Genomic DNA, 20618 nt, shown 5'->3' with positions numbered 1-20618 from the left:
AATCTTAGTGGATTATCCCAAAATTAACAGGTCTTTTGCAAATTGCTATGTTAGAAAGATATATATGATGATGATAATATTCTCCATTTGGTGTGATGGGCCTAACATTATAAGGGCTGTGTGTCCAAAAGCAATTGCATTATATGTTTCATACCCCAAAAGTTTTAGATGAGATGTATACCATGATCTGCCTTTACACCACATCCCCTCTGAAGACATTGGAAAATAAAGAGATAGATTTAAAGAAAAATAATAAAGTTACTTATATGTAAATATAAATATACTTACAGTTGTTTGGGAAGCTAGAGATGTAATTACATCCTTCTTCTGTTCCTAAGGAGGCTAATGGAAATAGAAACACATTTTCCATTGCACATCTGGCTCAAACCTACCTCTTAGTAAAGTATAATCTTCAGCAAATGACTTAAAATATCTGAATCTCGTTTTCATCAATACATAGCAATGGCTGCTCAAGTGCTCTGCCACTGGAAAAATGTAAGGTAGAAATAGTTGTGGCCCTTCAGGAGTAATTCTAGCGGCTGCATCTGTCTCTGAGGCAAAGCACATTTCTTAGATTCAAGGTGTTGGTAGAGTCATGCTAGCCTTAGTATGATTGTGGGCGGAGCTTTTAGGAAGAAGTCCAAACAGTGTTCCTTCTTTCTTCCTCTCCCACAGACTGAAAATTATTTATTTGATTCATTTGTCAATCTGTTCTCTTTCCTCTAGAAATGTGAATCCCTAAATATTTTCAGTAAATAGAATTGTTAGAAAAAGGTGCATATGAAGGCGAAATCATATTCATTTTGGGAAGTTCAGAGGAGGTACTTTGGTGTTTGGATCAAATTTCACTGTTAAATGAATTATTCTTGGAAAGTTTTCTCTTAAAATTCTTAAATTTCTGCCTGACAGGCTAAAGTAGGTAACTATTTCCCAAATACCTGGGTGTGGTTTTGAAGTATCTGTGTTCTAATCCTGTCATGTTCAAAGAAAAAATAGCTCTGCTTCACATGCTAGCTTGCAGGGTCTGAGACTTGATGCTTCTGTTTCCATGCGATCAAGTGTAGTACAAAAGTTACAAGGGGATAAATAATGAGCCAGTGGGAAAATCAGATGTTTATTAGTGTGTTTTTATTTTTATGGGGGGGTAGGGATTTGGTAGATGTGGTTTTCCCAGAATAGCAATGACACGCATATTTCAAAACAGCTTATTTCACCAAGCATGTATCTTTTTCAAAGGTTTGCTGTTTTGTTTGTTTATGTTCCTTTTTATTTGGTTGACCATCAGAGATGGACAGATTTGGAGATGAGGGCCTAAGTCATTCACTTAGGGTGGCTCTCATTTGCATATTATAGTAGTCACGAACTAAGAGCTCTCAGAAAAATGATGTTTTACTTGGAAAGCAGTTTTTAAGAAAATTGAATTTGAATGCCTTGAGGTGGAGTATATGCTCCCTGTTTTATACCCAGCTGTCTTATAAAATTATGCTATCTGTCTGAATCCTATAGACATTTGAGTTTTTGGATACTTAGCCCATAAAACCAACAAGATTTTATCATCAGTCTCTTGAGAACTCTGCTGCTTTTTAGCAGATAAAAGTCCTAAATAATGATAATAAAATCTTTCCAGAAAAATTCTTCTTAGGATGGATGTCAAAGCTTTTGGAAAGGCTACAATGTGGAGCCCTTTGATACTGTAGCATCCACATTTTCACCCTGTATTTCTTTGGAGTACCTGAAAGATATGAGTGTGGTACAGTGGATGGATGAAACACAAAGAAGGGAATAGCAGAAATATGTTTAAATTACTTTCTTCCTTTTTTTCTCTTAAACTAATAACGTTTTAAAATAAATCAAATACATATTTTAATTGATAAACTGAATTTATATTCACCTATTGGAAACAGTACAACATATCTTACATCAGATTACGAAATATGGATGTTTTACTAAAAGACAGGAAGAGTTTTTCCAAGTCTTTAAAGTAAATACATATTCAAAGGATCTTAAGGCATACCATTTATTCATATTCATATCTATTGAAATACTGTACATCCACATACTTCAATAAATAGTTAAAAACCTGACCTCTTTTTAAATCATTTCTAAAATTCAAAAAACAATTTTTATTGAAAAGATTAAATAGGTAACTTTTGGCTGTGTCACAAAGCTAAACACAATGGATAAATTAACAATAGTCAATAAATTTGATTAATATAGATGATTGGCTTTGATAAACTTCTCAGAGTTTTCACACATTGGGGTATTTATGTATATATAATTTTTCCTGAATTATCTGGCTAATTTTCTCAGTTCTCCAGTCTACTTTCTAGATATAGTTTAAATGTCATGATGAAGCATTAATTTTTCAGTTAAGTTTTAAATCCTCCAAAAGTAGCTTTAAGTTTGACATTCGCTCTCTCAAATCTTTTAGAGTCCCCCATAATACACAATATTATAATTTGGGTAGCACTTTTCATTATATAATTGCTGCATAATAGGAACTTCATGGTGTAACAGGACTTTTGTTTTGAATAGGATCACTGTAAAACATAATTACACCATTTTTAATTAAACCAAGAATGCAAATGAACTACCCTAATATTCCAGTTCTTCCTCTCTTCCTCCTATTCTTGCTTTCCTTTTCTCCCTTCATTCTTTTCTTCCTCCCTTCCTCCCTCCCATCCTCCCTTCCTTCCTTCTTCCTTCCTTCCTTCCTTCCTTCCTTCCTTCCTTCCTTCCTTCCTTCCTTCCTTCCTTCCTTCCTTCCTTCCTTCCTTTTCTTCCTTCCTTCCTTCCTTCCTTTCTTCCTTCCTTCCTTCCTTCTTCCTTTTTATCCCACTGTCTTTACCTCCTTCACTTTTCTGTCTTTTCCTTTTCTTTCTGCTATCCTTTCTCAACTTCTTTTTATTTTTTTTCTTTCTTCTTTCTTTGAAAAAGAAATTCAGGGCAACAAAAGGAATCCCACAAATGTAAGTTGTGGAAATATAATGCTGAAATGAATAGCTAGAAAAAATTATTATACATCAAAAGATAAATCAATTTCATAAAACTGCTATCTGAAATTGCAACAATCTTGTACAGTCAGGACTGATAAAATGAAGTAATCAGACGTCTCATATGTCCATAAATGTAAAATCATCTACTTGAACATTATATGCAATACATTCACACAAAAAAGCAAATACTGTAGCCTTATTTGAACAATATTGAACTCATAAATACTCATGATTTCACTCTGTCCAGGGGTCTAGGAACTAGGAATGTTGCTGTGATACAGAAAAACATAGTGAATACCTCCTCTATTTAAAAATATCACCCAAGAACGTCTCTTCTAACATAAAGGCAAATACATATAGCTACTGAGCTATGACTGTACTTCTGTCACATTCTATGGTAATAACACCAGACTCCACAAATTTGGAATCATGACAACACTTTGAACTAATTATTTGGTTCATCCATAGTTTATATCTCGATTTACCTCACATTTACCCTACAAACCTTACAAAGAGGAGGTATTTTTAACTCTAGGAAAGCGGTCACTGTATAATATGCATTCTTGATCTGTTTCTTTCTTCCAAACAATGATACTGATGGTTAACACTTTTGTGGTAGCACCACTATTTCTAGTAAGTAGATTATTATGGAGTGTGCCACTTTAAAGCTGCAATACAAAAACAAAAAAAACAAAAACAAAAACAAAAAAACAACTTTGTAGTTTGCTCCCAAATTCCACAAAGGATATTTTAAAAAATCAAGTCAATAATAATCAAAGTTATAATGCTGTATGTATTTAAGAGAACATTTTAAATACATCAGTCAAAATAATATAATAAATTATTAGTGAGTAAATTTAATAGCATCATGCCATGTTATTGCCATTTTGTGAAAACATTGTATATTTACGCCTCCTCATTTAGGATTCATTTTTCTAATTAAAATAGATTTACGGTGTACTTTGGGACTAATTTTACTTGGAAAAAAACACAATTTCCAAGTTCTCTCTTTCTGGGAAAAAATATTAGATATCCTAAATATTTATAATTTCTATGGAATTTCCTGTATTTATCTTTATTAGTAAGTTTTTGGTGTTCTTATGGCTTGCAAAGGGGACTGAATGTTTGCAGAAATCTCTGTTGGTGTAATGAAATTGGTAAATTTATAAAACTTGTAAAATGACTTTCAAGGCTATGGCCTTTTTTTTAGTAAAGAATAAAACCATCAAACTATTCCTGTAATATAAACTACTTCTTAAAGTAACAGCATTTTCCTTAAAAAATGTAGTTTTCACTGTGATATAATTTAATACTTATGATAATTTAATAGTTAATATCTTAAGATATTCTCATCACTGGTCTTGTCTTCATTTGGTCATATCATCCTTATACCATGTAAGAAAAAGATAAAGCATGGCAGTATGTTTTTCTTGGCCTTACTTGTTTGGGTTGACATGGCTATAGAGAATTATTACAGAATTTATTACAGAATTAGTTATTTCAGGGATTGATCTGCTGCAGACCAGCATGAAACATTTGTTGTGATATATTTTGAACAATTGTTTTATATAACATGCATCCCAAACTATCAACTGAGTGACGTTTTCAGATGAAAAATATGCAAAATGCTCCAGTCAACAGGAGCACCTTCTCATACCACCTCTCCTGCCACGGAACCAAATTAATTTTGAGTGCTTACCAAGTCAGGCAATATTAGGTGATTGGAATTGGTGTCCTTTCTGAAAAACCATCCTGGCAATTTTGGCTTGGAATGGTGAGAGGAAAAGGTGGGTTGCTGGGCAATCTATTGGCTGGACTGTGCTGCCATTTTAAAAGGATTATTTCCCAAAGTGGATCTAATATTTAGCTACATTGAAATAAATCATATGTCAAAGGTACCTGTATTATGTTAATTAAATTGTTTTTCATCACAAAATTGAGTTATTGTGGGGCAAATTTCACAAACCTCACTGGTAACGAAGGGATTTTTACAGTCTTATAGTTACTTTACCCTTTAGAGATTGGATATGGATTAACTTTATCATTATAGTTTATTTTTGTTTTCAATTGTAGGGTTTGGCAATATGTTTTTATTAGTGGAAGGCAAAGAGAGAAATACTTCGTGAAGGCACACCCATGCTGAACTTACAGGAAAGAAGCAGAGCTGAACAGCCAGTTATATTACAAGGCTCATTCCTGAAACCTGAATATCATGCGAGCAGAAAAATCTAGATATGTGTGTGTTTTGAAGAAATGATCTGAAGGCAATACTATTTGCTTTTTTTTTTTTATCAAAAGAGAAAAAAAAAATGCATCTTTGTAAATGCGGATTGATTCTTATTGAAACAGGGAAATGAATGCTTGTATTGCAGCCTTAAAGAATCACATATTCACTGCAATATTCGTTTTTGTAAACTACAGCCTGCAACCTAGCAGACCATGACTGAATGCTTTTGAAAAGTTGTAGATTACAAACATGAAATCACAATTAATATCCTCTAAAAGTAATTTCAGAGCCTTCACATCTTAAAAAAAGGACAATGTGTACTGCTTCACAAGGTAATGTAGCTAATCAAAAAAAGAATAGAATTAAAGTATTTACATAATGAGCAATTCTACAGAAGGCGATCATCCCCTTGTAAGCACTGCTGATTATATCCCACGCTGCTTTTAACAAACTGTACCAGATTGGATCCAGCCATCAGCACTTTCAGAGAATTCTTAAGAGCCTTTTATGGGTCTTTAAACCTATTGTAGAATGGCATTCTTCAGGTGGAATATGCTGGTGAAAGAGGACAGTGTCAACACAAGGTACCAGCAGGAGAAAAGGACGTCGGCGCTCCCGGTAATTCCATACTGGGCTGTACTTGGAGCTGGAAAGAAATGGAGAAAGACTAAATCAAAATCTAATTCGTGTCTTTCAGGATCTTAACGATAATCAAAAGGCAGCTGTGTATATTGGGGAGAGCCCTGGTATTGGAGTCAGACAGAATTAGGTTCACATCTGTTTCTGCTGTAGGACAATGTGTGACCTATTCGACTAACCTTTCTGGGCCTCATTTTTCTTAAGGAAAAAAACAGAAGTGATATAATCCACTTGGCAGGGCCGCAGTGAGAATTGGAGATGAAGTACATATAATAACACATTGCACTGGGCTGAACTCATGCTAAATACTTACTATTTCACAGCTAACATTATTCCTCTTATATGCATTGATAATATTTGTAGTAGTGAACGATATTCACTCATGCATATTTTTCAAAAACATATTTTTATTGAGATAAAATTGATGTATGACATTGTGTAAGTTTAAGATGTACAACAGTGTTGATTTCATATGTTTATATACTGCAATATTATTACCACCATAGTGTTAGCTAACACCTCTATTATATCATATAATTATTATTTCTTTCCTGTGGTGAGAATAATTAAGATCTAGTCTACTAGCAACTTTTAAGGTTATAATATAGTACTTTTGACTATAATTACTATGCCGTGCATTAAGTCTCCAGGACTTAATCTCTTGATGAGTTCCAAGTTTACACCATTAAACAACAATCCCAAATTTCCCCACCCCTAGCCTCTGGAAAACACCAACCTACTCTCTATTTTTATATGTTCAGCTTTTTTAGATTCAACATATAAGTGACATTATACATACATATGCACATATATTTGTAAATATTTTTTACTGGTAAAATATTGTACTAAATGCTGCAACAACAAACAAGTTATCTCTTCCACCAATGTTTTTGGCGGTGAAGAAAGATATTCAAAAATATAATACAACCCTAGAAATATCAGAGTTGCATGTGCAAACTTCAATGACACAGAAAATTGTGTATTTAAATCTGTCTGTGCAAAGGAGGGATGATTTAACAGAGAATTTTATCATAGGGGATGGTCATTTGGATAGAGGTTACAATATATTCAAAAGCATGAGGAAAAGAGAGAGCACAACATATATTCTAGGATCTAAAAGTAGATTAGTATTGTTGCACCATGAAAATGGAGGCCTGAAGTAGAGGGAATTAAAACTGGGACTCTAGGCAGATAGAATGATCTTAACTATAAAGAAAAAAGTTTACCTCTTTATAATAAAGGAAATTTTGAAGAATTTGGAGCTGTTGAATGATATGATTACATTTATTTACACATTAGAAAGATCACTGTTTTATACATGAGAAGCTCATGTGGTACCTGGCTAACAGACATGTTGAATATTTACTGAGAGATTTCACCCAGAGACTGACCACACCTTGGGAGTCTACTGAATGAATTCCACTTCATTTCACAAGAGAATAGTTACCTCTTTGAATGCGAATTAAATTGTGTTCCAGAAATTGAATGTCGCAGACATGCTCAGCCTTGCCTGAGACTGATTCTCACTTACCATAATAATTATAACAGCAATAATAAAAGAAACCTCACCAACATACTTTTAACTACTTTTTCTTAATGAAACCTGGATTTCAAGCACTGTTTTCTAATACAAAATAAATAATGTAATAAAAATATATTATTTCACTGCCAAATCCATAACTCAAACCAGGAAGCAGTTTTAGTCACTGAATTTGAATTACCAGCAGGTAGTTTTTAATGGAACTTTCACCAAAGACTATATTTCCATGTTACAAGAAGAATAAATTGCCTTGTTTATACCTCTAAGAAATTAGAGGGGATGACAGATGCATTGGACCCTGCCAGTGGGAAGTTTTCTTCACATTACAATTGTTGGTTCCAGGTGAATGAGATTCAAGGGCTAAGATTACTACTCTTTAGTAAACACAGTGCAAAATCAACTATTTAATGCTTCTATTTGCATCACAAATGAGTCCTAAAGAATGAAAAGATTATGAAGAAAACACATCTTTATCATTGGACAAAGGCTTGATATATAACAAGTCTAATATAAAACCACAAAACTCCTTAAATTACTTTCCTTGTTCAAGCTTACAAAGATGTTGTATTTTTTAAAATATAAATAAATATTTAATTGGTCTGTTGCCTTCTCAATGACAGCTATTTCAGAGTTATTTTTGCTGTGGTTTTTAAAGAATCTTGAGTGCAATCAAACCAGTATAGCAGTACAGGACTAATAACAAACAAAGCATATAAAATGATTTCATAAATAAGAAATAAATCTCAAAAACTAAGCATGTATAACAAAGATAAAATTTTATTATCTTGACTAATTAAAAAGTGCATTAAGTGGGTAGACTATAAAGGGCCCTCAAAACTCCATATCTATTCTTTAAAGTGCATTTTGGGGGCAATCTTTTCTAAATCTCCTCTTCTCCAACAGGCTGAGCAGATTACCCTAGTGTGTCATTAGGTCACCATATATATTTTTTTTTATACAACTATAACACTGCACTGCTAATATATTTATACATAATCTATTTTACTAGATTGTAAACTCTCCTAGTTCATGTTTTATTTATTTTGATGTTTCCAGACACAAAGTCTGGCAAAGTCTGGTACCTAGTAGATGCTTAACAAATGTCTGTTGAATGAACAATTCAGTTAAATAAATAGGTCAGAATTAAAAGGGGTATTTTTCTCTTATAAAAGGACTTTCTTCTAAGGCAGTGGTTCCCAACCTTCCTAATGCCACGACCCTTTAATACAGTTCCTCATGTTGTGGTGACCTTCAACCATAAAATTATTTTCATTGCTACTTCATAACTCTAATTTTGTTACTGTTATGAATCATAATGTAAATATCTGATATGCAGGATGTATTTTCATTGTTACAAATTGAACATAATTAAAGCATAGTGATTAATCACAAAAACAATATGTAATTATATATGTGTTTTCCGATGGTCTTAGGCGACCCCTGTGGAACCCAAAGGGGTTGCGACCCACAGGTTGAGAACCGCTGTTCTAAGGCAAGCCACTTGCCTACAGGCTAGAGAGTCTTCAATACACCTCTTTCAGTCATCCAGCAAATAGGCACTGAACTAGGTACCAGGCTCTGTACGAAGTACTGGGAATACAAAGGCTAATATGATAAACATGGTTCTTTTGTTCCTTAATTCCATATATGGCCATAGGTACTCTATATTCTCCTTTTCATCATATACCTTCAATGCCATCTTTTCCCCCTACATCCTTTTACCTTCTACCCAGTCTCCTATTGTGTTAGATAAAGGTATATCAATAATATATTTAAAAATTAAATACTACTTTGCAACTAAAAGTATATATTTGTCCATTGATATCTCATATTGATGTACTTTTTAGTCTTGTGAATGCAATACTTCTATTAGTCCTAAAATAAAGTAGGAACCTGTTGCTGCATTGTTAGCATGCAATTACTATAAGAAATGAACTGTAGAATAGCTATTGACAATTAGTAGGCCAAAAAACAGAGTGGAGGTAGTCAAGGGAATGTGAGGTCAATTACCTAGTGCCAAGTCATCTATCATGATTCATACTCCTTAAGTAGATGTTGAACATCTTTCATGTGCTGGGAATTGAACACAGCTAAAAATCAATACAACTCAATCTCCACACTAGGAAAGGTTCATTCTAGTTGAATATATAAATAAAAAATCAAATATAGAACATTAGAATATATATAGTGAACAAACATGAGAGGGCTCTCCAAAGAGTCATGGTAGAGGTGAGTAGTCTAGGTGGCAGATACAAATACAATTATTTTTCACAAAATGCAATGATATACACATGCTAGTACATGTATATCTCACTGTAAAAAAAATGGTGGCATTGGGGTTCTTGACTTGGGGTATCCTATTACTATATAACCTTAGTTCCATTGACTGATATTTATTTTTGTTTGTGTGTGTGTGTGTGTGTGTGTGTGTGTGTGACTTGTTGACTCAGTGATTTAGAGCACAAGACCAATAGCACTAAACTTAGGAGTATCAGTACTATTTGGACTAATTAGATTTGCTTGGCATGTTAAATCCCAATCAGCTCCATAAGAAATTATAGGAAATCTTAAGAAATTACAGAAAATAGCTGTTAGTTATTAGTAATTAGTTATTAGAAATTAGCTTCAAGACCCAGTTCAAGTATCCTCTCCTTTAAAAGAGAAAACTCTTTATAAAATCCCACTTGCCAAATTAATTTGGCATCATTTTTGATATCTTATTTACATATCAATCACATCATATTTACATATCAATTTTTTTCATTAGACCAAGAATGTCAAGCCAAAATTTATTATATGCATCTTTATCATTGGTATTGAACAGAGTCTGATACTTAGTAAATGTTCACTAATATTTATTGAATACTGATAGTCCATTTCCCAAACTATCACCATAAACATACAAGGAGGTACAATGCCTTGAACACTTTTTCCAGAAGAATATTGCTTTTCACCATTCAGTGTTTACTTTCTAAGACTTGTTCAGAGTCAGAATACTTCCCTTCAGTATTTGAGCAAGAACTAAATCTTGAGGCAGCCTATATAACGGATGAGCAGGCACCCGACTTTGTACCTCATCCTCTTTCAGCAAGAGACTGGGAGTATAGATAAACTTATGGCCCTTAATATACATCTGAATTTCTTAGGAGACATTCAACTGTACCTTTGGGATGGTCATATCTTTTGTATGTTCTTTGCCATGTTTTTAGTTGCCTGAGAATATCATACTGCTTCTCATCCTAAGTAAAATTAGGAGGAATAGGACATGTGAGGGTTTTGGTTTCATTCTGAGTGATATGGAAGCCTTAGGAGGAGTTTGAGCAGGAGAGGTTAGCTGACAGTTTTAAATAATTGCTTGGGTATCTTGTGACCAACTGACTGTACTAGCAGATGTGAGTAGAAGACTATGTTAGCCTGAAACCTTCAGGGGTCTCCACTGACTATTGAGGGAAGCCAAGGATCTGTAGCTCAGTGCTCAGGGCCTCTGTTATCTGGCTCTAGTCAACGTATCCAAACTCATGCACACTCAGCTCCAGTCACACGACCCATTTTCTGAACACAAAAGTGTTTTTATTACTCCCTGTCATTTACACACTCCATACCCTTAAGCCTAAATGGTCTTCCTTCCTATTTCTCTTCTTTATGCATCAAAGTCCTACTCATCCTTAAAGATCTAAAATACCGCCACCTCCAAGAGGCCCCCTAATATCTCTAATAAGAAGTGCTAGTCTTCTTATTCCTGATTTCAGAAACAGTTCTTTTAAAATTTATTAATATATATATATATGTAAATGTATAGCTTTCTCTTTGGTTTATAAAACATACGGAAGTCATGGAACATTCCTCCTTATAATGTGAGCATCTGTATCTTTTATAAATGTGTTCAATAGATGTGTATGACAATGAATATGGAAAAATGTTCTTAAATATGCATTTATCTCATTCAGGACAACTTCTATAAAATACTTCATTAGTTGCTCCTATGATTTTTTTTACTCTTAAGACAAAGTGTGTGAGAGGGAAACTGTTCTCTTTCTTTTCTACTACGTCTTTAATTGTCTTTTTTTAAAAAAAATTGATTTTAGAGAGAGAGAGAGAGAGAGAGAGAGGAAAGGAGAGGGAGATATTTAAAGCACACACACACATACACATACACACACACACACACTCAGAATGAATTTGCTCATTCATTTAGCAAATTGGATGTGTGCTATGTGCTAGGCATTCTCTGAGCAAAATAGAAGTGGCCTCTGTCCCCATAGAACTTTCTCTTTAGCTTAAGATGTTTTCCATGAAACAAGCATATTTTACTTCAATCTTAATCTACACTTGGTTAAGAAATCAATGTTTCTCTGCCTTTACAAACTGTCCTCCAAGTTATCTGCCAAAATATGTATTCTCTTCATTTTCTGGGTTTATTTTATTTAATGCCATTTACTGTACTGTTAGATATTTGGCCATTCTCCTGGTTTTCAGGCTCCTTGAAGGCAAGGAGTATGACCTCTTCCTTTCCCCTTCCTCTGTCTTTCCCTGAAGAGAAGGGTGCGGTGCATGGCCTTTAGAAGTGGTTCCAGGGCTTATCTAGTGCTGTGTTTGGTTTTGGCAGGGCGCCCAGGCCTGGAGCAGAAGGGCCTGGGCTAGTTGTGGAGTCCAGGCCTTTGGGATCTCTCCCAGTTGTCAACAGGAAGATCCAATCTGTGTTTTAACACATATCTTACATCTTGTCTAATTATAATTAACACCCCCAATTACTTACAGCTGCTGCATATTATTTTCAGTGTTGGCAGTTTTCCCTTGTATTGCTCCAGTTTTTATTTTTAGGCAAAAGCCAATGTAACTGTGAAATATTTAGTTTTGGTATAATACCAATTACTTGCCTAGGCAATTTTCTTAAATTACTCAAGATCATTACTCAAACTGCTAAGATTCTTGTTGCAATCTTAGGTAGAGTTACTTAAGCTACATTAACTTTGTTTCCATAAGTAAAAATTGGCCTCAACTTACGTTTTACTGAGGAAGATTATGCCTTAATGAAAAAGCGAATTATTTACACCTAAGTTAGACTAGAGCCAGGGGTGGGCAAACTTTTTGACTCGGGGGCCACAATGGGTTCTTAAACTGGACCGGAGGGCTGGAACAAAAGCATGGATGGAGTGTTTGTGTGAACTAATATAAATTCAAAGTAAACATCATTACATAAAAGGGTACGGTCTTTTTTTTTTTTTTTTTTAGTTTTATTCATTTCAAACGGGCCGGATCCGGCCCGCGGGCGGTAGTTTGCCCACGGCTGGACTAGACCATATAAAAGAGATTAATGTGGATTCAAAATACAGTGCACATTAGTTTACTCAGAAATCACGCACCACTGATTCTATCCAAAAGACAGTGAAACTCCGTTTCATTACATACTGTGGGAGGCATTTGCTCCACAGATATTTGAGTCCTCTCTTCAGGGACATCTGCCTCGTAACCCCATCAGTAGATGGAGAAGATACCCAGAACCTCAGATGACCCCCACACTTTTTTTTATATTGCTTAATTCTGCCTAAATACTTGGGGGAGATTAGGAGAGTGGAAGAGCCCTAGAACAGGATATGCTTTACAATAGACTGTATAACCTTGGGTGTGGTGTCTGGAAGAATCAGGCAAGTCTCAGCACAGATAACATCAAGTCATTATTCCTTTTTATACTATTTCCTGGGCAATCATATGGCCCAGGCCCTACGATGGGATGTGTTAAAAACAGCACAAACCATGTCTTCTCATGGACTTTTCACATCTGGGCACAGTGCCTTCTGAGGGAAGGGCTTTGTTGGTGTAGACATTGCACGCTCCTGTACTTAGAGCCTCAAGATCTTCTGCTTCCCCTTTGGCTTTGGGGTTGAGGAATGCCTGAGTAGCATAGTTGTCATGTGGCCGGGGCACCGATATATATACTTATGGATTCCTTTTACACAAAACACCTTTATTGTACAAATTTCGTGCACAGGGGCGGGGGGGTGGGTGGGGGAGGAGGTGTTCCCCTCAGCCCAGCCTGCACCCTCTCTAATCCAGGACCCCTTAGGGGATGTCCGACTGCTGGTTTAGGCCTGATCTCCAGGCAGTCGAACATCCCTCTCACAATCTGGGATCACTGGCTCCTAACTGCTCACCTGCCTGCTTGCCTGATAGCCCCTAACTGCCCCCCCTCTGCTGGTCTAGTCAACCCCAACTGCCCCCCTCGCTGGCCTGGTTGCCCCCACCTTACCCCCCCCCCCCCCGTGGGCATGGTTGCCCCACTCAGCCTGCTGCTCGGTCGTTTGGTTGCCCCTCACTAACCCCCCTGCAGGCCTGGTCGCCTCATGCAGCCTGTTTGGTTGTCCGTTCGGTTGTGATGGTCACTTAGGCTTTTATATATATAGATAAGCAGTTCTCAGACTGGTAGAATAAGGTTTAATTTATGAGCTGCTATTATCATAGCCAGCTTTGAATTCCTGCCAGTCAGCCTTTGTTTTTAACATTTTTAGGAAGAATTAGGCTAACCAGTGCACATTGGTACATTTTTATGAAATTCGAGGTCTATGTTATAGAAAATCTGTATGTAGATGCTTATTTATGTTCATTGCAGCATTATTTACAATAGCCAAGATTTGGAGGCAGCCCAAGTATCCATCAGAGGATAAAAAAGCTGTGGTACATTTACACAATGGAATTCTACTCAGCCATGAAAAAGAAGGAAATCTGACTCTTTGCAACAGCATGGATGAACCTGGAGAGCATTATGGCAAGTGAAATAAGCCAGAAAGAGAAAGAACTACCACATGATTTTAGTTGCATGTGGAAGCTAATGAACAAAATAAACTAACAAATCAGATAGAAACAGACTCAGTGATAGTGAATAAGCTGATAGCTGTCAGAGGCGAGGAAGGTTGTAGGGCTGGGTGAAAATAGTGAATGGATTAAGAAAAGAAAAATACAAAAACACTCTGAGACACAGAAAAAAAAGATACATATTCTAACATTTTACATTTTTACTTTTTCACTTGGTCAAACTATCTTTAACGCATTCCAACATCTTTTACAGACCAAGCCTTCACCAGCACAAAATTATAGAGTACTTATTTTCACTGAAAGTATTTCCACTTTGATTTATAAACAATGAGGGGAATGGCTAGAGAAATCACACCATTCCTTTTTCTCTCTGACTCATGGAATTTTCCTGGCAGCTTTTCCCCAGTCACCGCTAAGCTGTTTCTCTGGAAGACCCCCAGCCTTGAATCTTTTCTGCTTGCTGACTAGCCATGTTGCCAAAGTTCATGGTACACAGTCCTATTTACTCAACGTCAACTACATTAGGAATATTAAGCATTTGTTTGATCCTGCTATTACCTATATTCATAAATCTGCCTATTTGTAGATAAATACTTTTATCTGCAAATAGCCAGCTAAAACTCTTCAAGAGAAACAAATTCTGCTGCCCTTTTCTGTCCTTCATATTCATTGAAAATGTTTCAAAGCTTGAATTGAATTGTTCACTGATATCTTGTCAATGTATTTTTTTGTTTTATTTTTTAGCAAGTCAGAAGTGATTTACAATCATCTATATATACTAGGTCTTCAGGAGAAGTGTGTTGCCAAAAGAGGTGATTTTGTAGAACCCTAACTGGTTCTTTGAACTTGAGCAAAGCACAGTTGTTCAGTCCAGGTAGGTTTGCAGATAGGTTTCTATATATGTGCTATCACATATTTTGGAGTGTTTGTGTCTATGTGTGTGGAAGGGAGTATGTGTGTTTTAAAAGCTGGCTTTTTGTGTGTGAAATATTTACCCAGACATACAATACAAATTGCCTTGACTACATAGGTTTTTAGTTTGGGCCTTTAAGGAATCATTTAGGTGAAGAAAAGAGGTTTTCACAGCAATAAAAATAGAAACCCAGCTGTGCTCTTAAGGTCACTAATAGTCACTGCCATCAGCTGTATCATCAATGTGACATTGCTAGTGTGGTAAAAAAAAAAAAAAAAAAAAGGGGGAGAAGTTGCAAACCAGTAAACACTGTTGCAAGTTGAAGGCATTTTTAAGGTCTGCATGCGAGGTTATGTGAGTGTGAAATTATTTTTGATATAAGTGTTTAAACTTGGAGCTTTGATGATCAAATTGTCTTGTTTATTACATTTTATTCTTTACCTCTTTTGTGTTGGGAAGGTTATCCTAAACTAGCTTCTTTTCTGTTATTCTGCAACATTGTTCTTTAAGAATGAAAAAAGAATTTCAGAAGGTTTGATTATTTCTCCCATTATTTTTTTTTTGGGGGGGGATACTCCATTTACCTTCCAATTTTTTTCTTAACTTTTCAAATGCAATAAAGCCAGTGATTACCTGGCCTGTAGTTCTGATTCACTTAAATTGCTCCAATTGTTATGCTCCAGGTTGATTTTCAGTGACTCTCAATGATTCGCTAATCATTTCCATTATACTTGGACTATTTAAAAAACCTTCATAACATCCAAGGCCCTCTTTAATCTTCCTGAAAGTACCTCTGCAGCCCTATCGCTGACTGCCCTCTGACAGGGTCCTCTAGTCACAGGAGGCAGGAAGGCTCTTCATTCTCAGAAAATGGCCAGACACTTGTGAATTTGCTCACATACTGCCTTCCTCTGGGATTGACTTCTGTATCCTTTATTCTAGAATATGCCTATGCCTATCTCAAATGCAAACTGCTCACAAAATTAGACTCTGTTAGAACTTTAAGGATTATTTATTTTTTTAAATATGTTTTTATTTTTTAAATATATTTTTATTGATTTCAGAGAGGAAGGGAGAGGGAAAGAGAGAGAGAAACATCAATGAGGAGAGAGAATCATTGATTGGCTGCATCCTGCAGGCCCCCCACTGGGGATCAAGCCTGCAACCCGGGCATGTGCCCTTGACCAGAATCAAACCCAGGATCCTTCAGTCCACAGGCTGACACTCTATCCATTGAACCAAACTAGCTAGGGTAGAACTTTAAGGATTGTGGAGGACAGCCTAGCCTGCTGCCGCAGGGGTACAGGAGCGGGAGCCCTCTTGCTTGTGGGGTTCTTGGGGAGCCACTGAAATAGCATTTTCAGAAGCCTCCACGGCACAGAGTTATATGCCTTGGGTTGTCATATCCCAGTTCTCCCAAGCCAGTCCTGAAAGAGGCAGCTGGGACTTCAGCGGAGCCAGAAGCTGGGCCAGTGTCCAGAGTTTCCCTTCCATGTTGCAGCCGGTGTGGGTCAGCATTCAGGCCAGATTCAAGCCTATCAGTCCATCTGTAGAGCCCCACATGGCCCTGCACCATGCCGCACAGGGAGCCCAGACCCCTGCAGCAGGCAGGAGTGTGAGAGCCGAGAGAGAGAGAGAGAGAGAGAGAGAGAGAGAGAGAGAGAGAGAGAGAGAGAAAGAGAGAGCCACTGACTCGCCCAGGTTTGATTGATGGGCAAGTACCTTCCCATGTCACTCAGACCTTACTGGGCATGTGTCTATCTGGTCTTCCCTTTCACTCCTTTCCTGTTAAATATTAACAATGGTATCAGCACAACCCTTCAGTTTTATAGATGAGATGAGGCTGGTGGAGATTGAATGATGTGCTTAAGGTGGAGGCAAAAATAAAACTAGAATTCAAGTATGCTGACTTCTTGTGCTTCTGTTTCTATGAAATTTCCTGATTTGCTACCTAACTCTAGTTGGAATTAATCTGCCACTTCCTCTTTTCTCTTATAGCCATTTGTTTTTACCTATACTTTATCACTCCCCTGTTAATTTCCTTCAGTAGAGTCTAAGTTTCTTGAAAACAAAAATCGGATTTAATTTAATTTTGTATGACTCACAACACTTGATCAAGTGATTGGCACTGCAAAATATTTATTACAGAGAACCATAGAAAAATTGTTTTAATTTCTGTAGTTTAATGAGATTTTGCTATGAAGTTCAAGAAAAAGAAAGACATACTATAGGGAAGGTAATATCAATGAAGAACTCGGGATTTGGAACTATTGATGACCATTGTAGAGGGAGACTGGTTCTATTTTACTGAAAAGAAGAATCTTGTGTTCTCTAGATGTCTCTGACGATATCATACCATAAACTGGCAGAGCTACACACACACACACACACACACACATTGAGAGAACTGTTGGAGAATCGCTCTTGTCGGTGACTTCTATTTGAATGCATTAGTTATGGATGGAGACCTTATTTGTATCAAGCACATCATGTACTAGCTGAGCATTTCTAAGCCTCAGTTTTCTCAGCTGAACAAAGGCGGTAAAAGCATCTTCCTCATAGTGTTGCTGAATAAGCAAATGAGCGAAGAAAGTGCTTAGTTACCTAGTGCTCATTTAAGTGTTCATTAGATGGTAGCTTTTAAGATGCATTAGTATTTCTACAGACCAATGCAAACCCCTACTTTGGTCCAAGAAGAAATATCCAGCCCTAGCTGATTTGGCTCAGTGGACAGAGTATTGGCCTGCAGACTGAAGGGTCCCAGGTTTGATTCTGGTCAAGGGCACATGCCCAGGTTGCAGGTTGATCCCCAGTAGAGGACATGCAGAAAGCAGCCAATCAGTGATTCTTATCATTGATGTTTCTTTCTCTCATTTCCTCTCTGAAATCAATAAAAATATATTAAAAAAAGAAACAAACAGAAGAAATATCCAGTTGTTGGAATGAGGTTATGTGTAACTCAAAATTCTACCACACCAACAATACGTTACAGCTGTAAAAATGAAGACCAGGAAATTCACTTATTAAACCAATTAATGCCTGAGTATCTAAAAATACTTATGAGGACTTCTTGTGCTCTGTATACTGTTCTGTGGGCTGGGATATAGTCTTCATATATAATTCATCTAAGTAGAGCACAATGCTCTGAGCAAACCATACCAATAACCCCTTGGGTTTCAATTCATGTTTGTTTGTTGTTTTTTCTACTTGGAATCACCTTCTTCGACTTCCTTCCAAATTTCACGCCTCCATATAGAATGCTTTTACTTCTCGTTAAGGACACAATTCAAAAGTTATCTCTGTGATAACTTATTTGGCCCTTTAACCACCACTTGTTCTCTCTGCTGAGGCCCCATTGGAATTCAAACCCCTCCGTCATGGCCTTGCTCACTGACTTGCCTCCTCACCCAGACGGTGAGTTCCTAAAGGGCAGGAACCTTGACTTTTCCATCTCTCTTTACTTCTTTTTTTCTTTTCCCTAGTGGCTAACACAATGATTGCACATAATAATGTTTTAATGTATAACTGCTTCTTTTCCCTCCACATAAGATAAATTTGCAGAATATATTTGTTTCACAGAACTTTTGTGTCCTACCTTATATCCTGTTATTTATTACCTCTTTACTTTAGCTACTGCTATGACAACCAGCTGTGTGCAAGGCAAACAATTCTGAGATATATTCCATATGGCTCCTCAGAGGGTCCCCAGGAGGGAGGGGCCCGTGACCCAGGGACCAGTTCAATAATATGCTCTTGGACTGGCTTTCCCTTCTTCCCTGTTTAACTTGTTCCAATCTCCTTGAAATTCCTTTCCAAAATAATCACCTATAAGTGAGCTGCTCATTTTGGGAGGACCCAGACAAAGATACCACTCTTATATGAAGCAGAGAACAGTAGGTTTTAAGTTCCATGTCTAGTGTAACTTCCTACCCCCCTACAATGCACGGTCCTTTGCACATAGTAGGTGTGCAGTAAATTAATTTTGGATAAATTGATAAAAAGTAAACATCCTATCTCTTCATCTCCACTTTTCTTTGCCTTTAATAAGTCACTTGCGTTGCTTTTATGAGGTCTGCATTAATTATATTGTTAGCAGACACATATTCTTAATAATGTAAAAGGGGCCTTAATTAAATCTGATTATTTTTTCCTCATAGATTTTTATCCCGGGAATATTACCCACTGTTTTATACCATCATCATTTTGGTTTCTGCTATACCAGCAACATTGCCTAATGAAAGTTCTGTCTCCTATTGTATTTCTTAAATATTTAAAAGCACCCATGGCTCTTATATTTTTTATTATGATTTCAACTATAAAATACTCATCTCCCTACAACCTTGAAACGCTCATTTTCAAGGTTTCAGACTGCCTTGCAGTTTCTGCTTAAGTTGATCCAACTTGTAAAATGGGAAAGTGGAAAGTACAACTGCTATGAAAGGAGCTTGAGGACGTATGCACAAAAATTAGGTATTTAGAGAACTCTAGTGCAAAGATGGTCTATCCGAGGATTCAAAGAAAAAATGATAAATACATTTTCATAGTGATTCTAGCACTGAACACATTACCCACTATGGATTAATATTGATTTTTAAGGATATTTCGTCACGTTCTTTCCTCCAAGTAGAGACAATATGATGCTTATAATTTCTCTGGACACTAGTCAAGCTATTTTTTTTAAAAAGGGGAAGTGGGGATAAAGAAGGGGAAAATTGGGGGACATCTGTAAACAATAAAATAAAATAAAATAAAATTTAAGAAAAAGAAAAAGAGGGTGGGAATTTTCCAAACTATTATATTAGAAAACCTTACCACTGCCTCATTTTTTTTTTATAGATATGGCAAATTTGATCGCATTATTGTTTGAAAGAGTTTTTTTTAAAAAAATATATTTTATTGATTTTTTACAGAGAGGAAGGGAGAGAGATAGAGAGTCAGAAACATCAATGAGAGAGAAACATCGATTAGCCGCCTCCTGCACATCCCCCACTGGGGATGTGCCCGCAACCCAGGTACATGCCCTTGACCGGAATCGAACCTGGGACCCCTCAGTCCGCAGGCCGAAGCTCTATCCACTGAGCCAAACCGGTTTCGGCTGAAAGAGTTTTTGACTATAGCTGAAGTAAGGCTTCCTGGAACTACATTAATAAGTTTTTCAGTCAATCATCTGATAAAATTATATCCACAGTTCCTTTGATCACAAATCACAAGGAGAAGCCTTGTCATTTCATAAGACAGAGCCTTTAATATATTAACAGAAGCCACACTTTAACAGTATTTTTTATTATCCTTAATCAAAATACAGCTGACCCTTGAACAATACGAGTTTGAACTGCACAGGTCCAATTGAGGATATTTTTCAAAAAATACTGTAAATGTATTTTCTCTTCCTTACGATTTTCTTAGTATGTTATTTTCTCTAGCTTACTTTATTGTAAAAATACTGTATATAATACATAATATATAAAATATGTTTTAATTGACTGTTCATGT

The 20618-nt window shown here is 36.3% G+C and overlaps 1 protein-coding gene across 1 annotated transcript in view; it reads right to left on the bottom strand.

Annotated features, from left to right (window-relative positions):
• Positions 1-2760: 2760 nt before the first annotated feature.
• NEGR1 (neuronal growth regulator 1) overlaps positions 2761-20618 on the bottom strand; it is an 893227-nt gene continuing 875369 nt past the window's right edge. The window contains exon 7 of the mRNA XM_059689178.1: positions 2761-5869. Coding sequence (XP_059545161.1) covers positions 5745-5869 — 125 coding nt within the window. The 3' untranslated portion in view covers positions 2761-5744. The remainder of the gene's footprint in view (positions 5870-20618) is intronic.

This window comes from Myotis daubentonii, chromosome 3 (assembly GCF_963259705.1).
Source record: "Myotis daubentonii chromosome 3, mMyoDau2.1, whole genome shotgun sequence".
Taxonomy (NCBI): Eukaryota; Metazoa; Chordata; class Mammalia; order Chiroptera; family Vespertilionidae; genus Myotis; species Myotis daubentonii.
The sequence above is the reverse complement of the archived record's forward strand: the minus strand, read 5'-3'. Positions and strand labels throughout refer to the sequence as shown.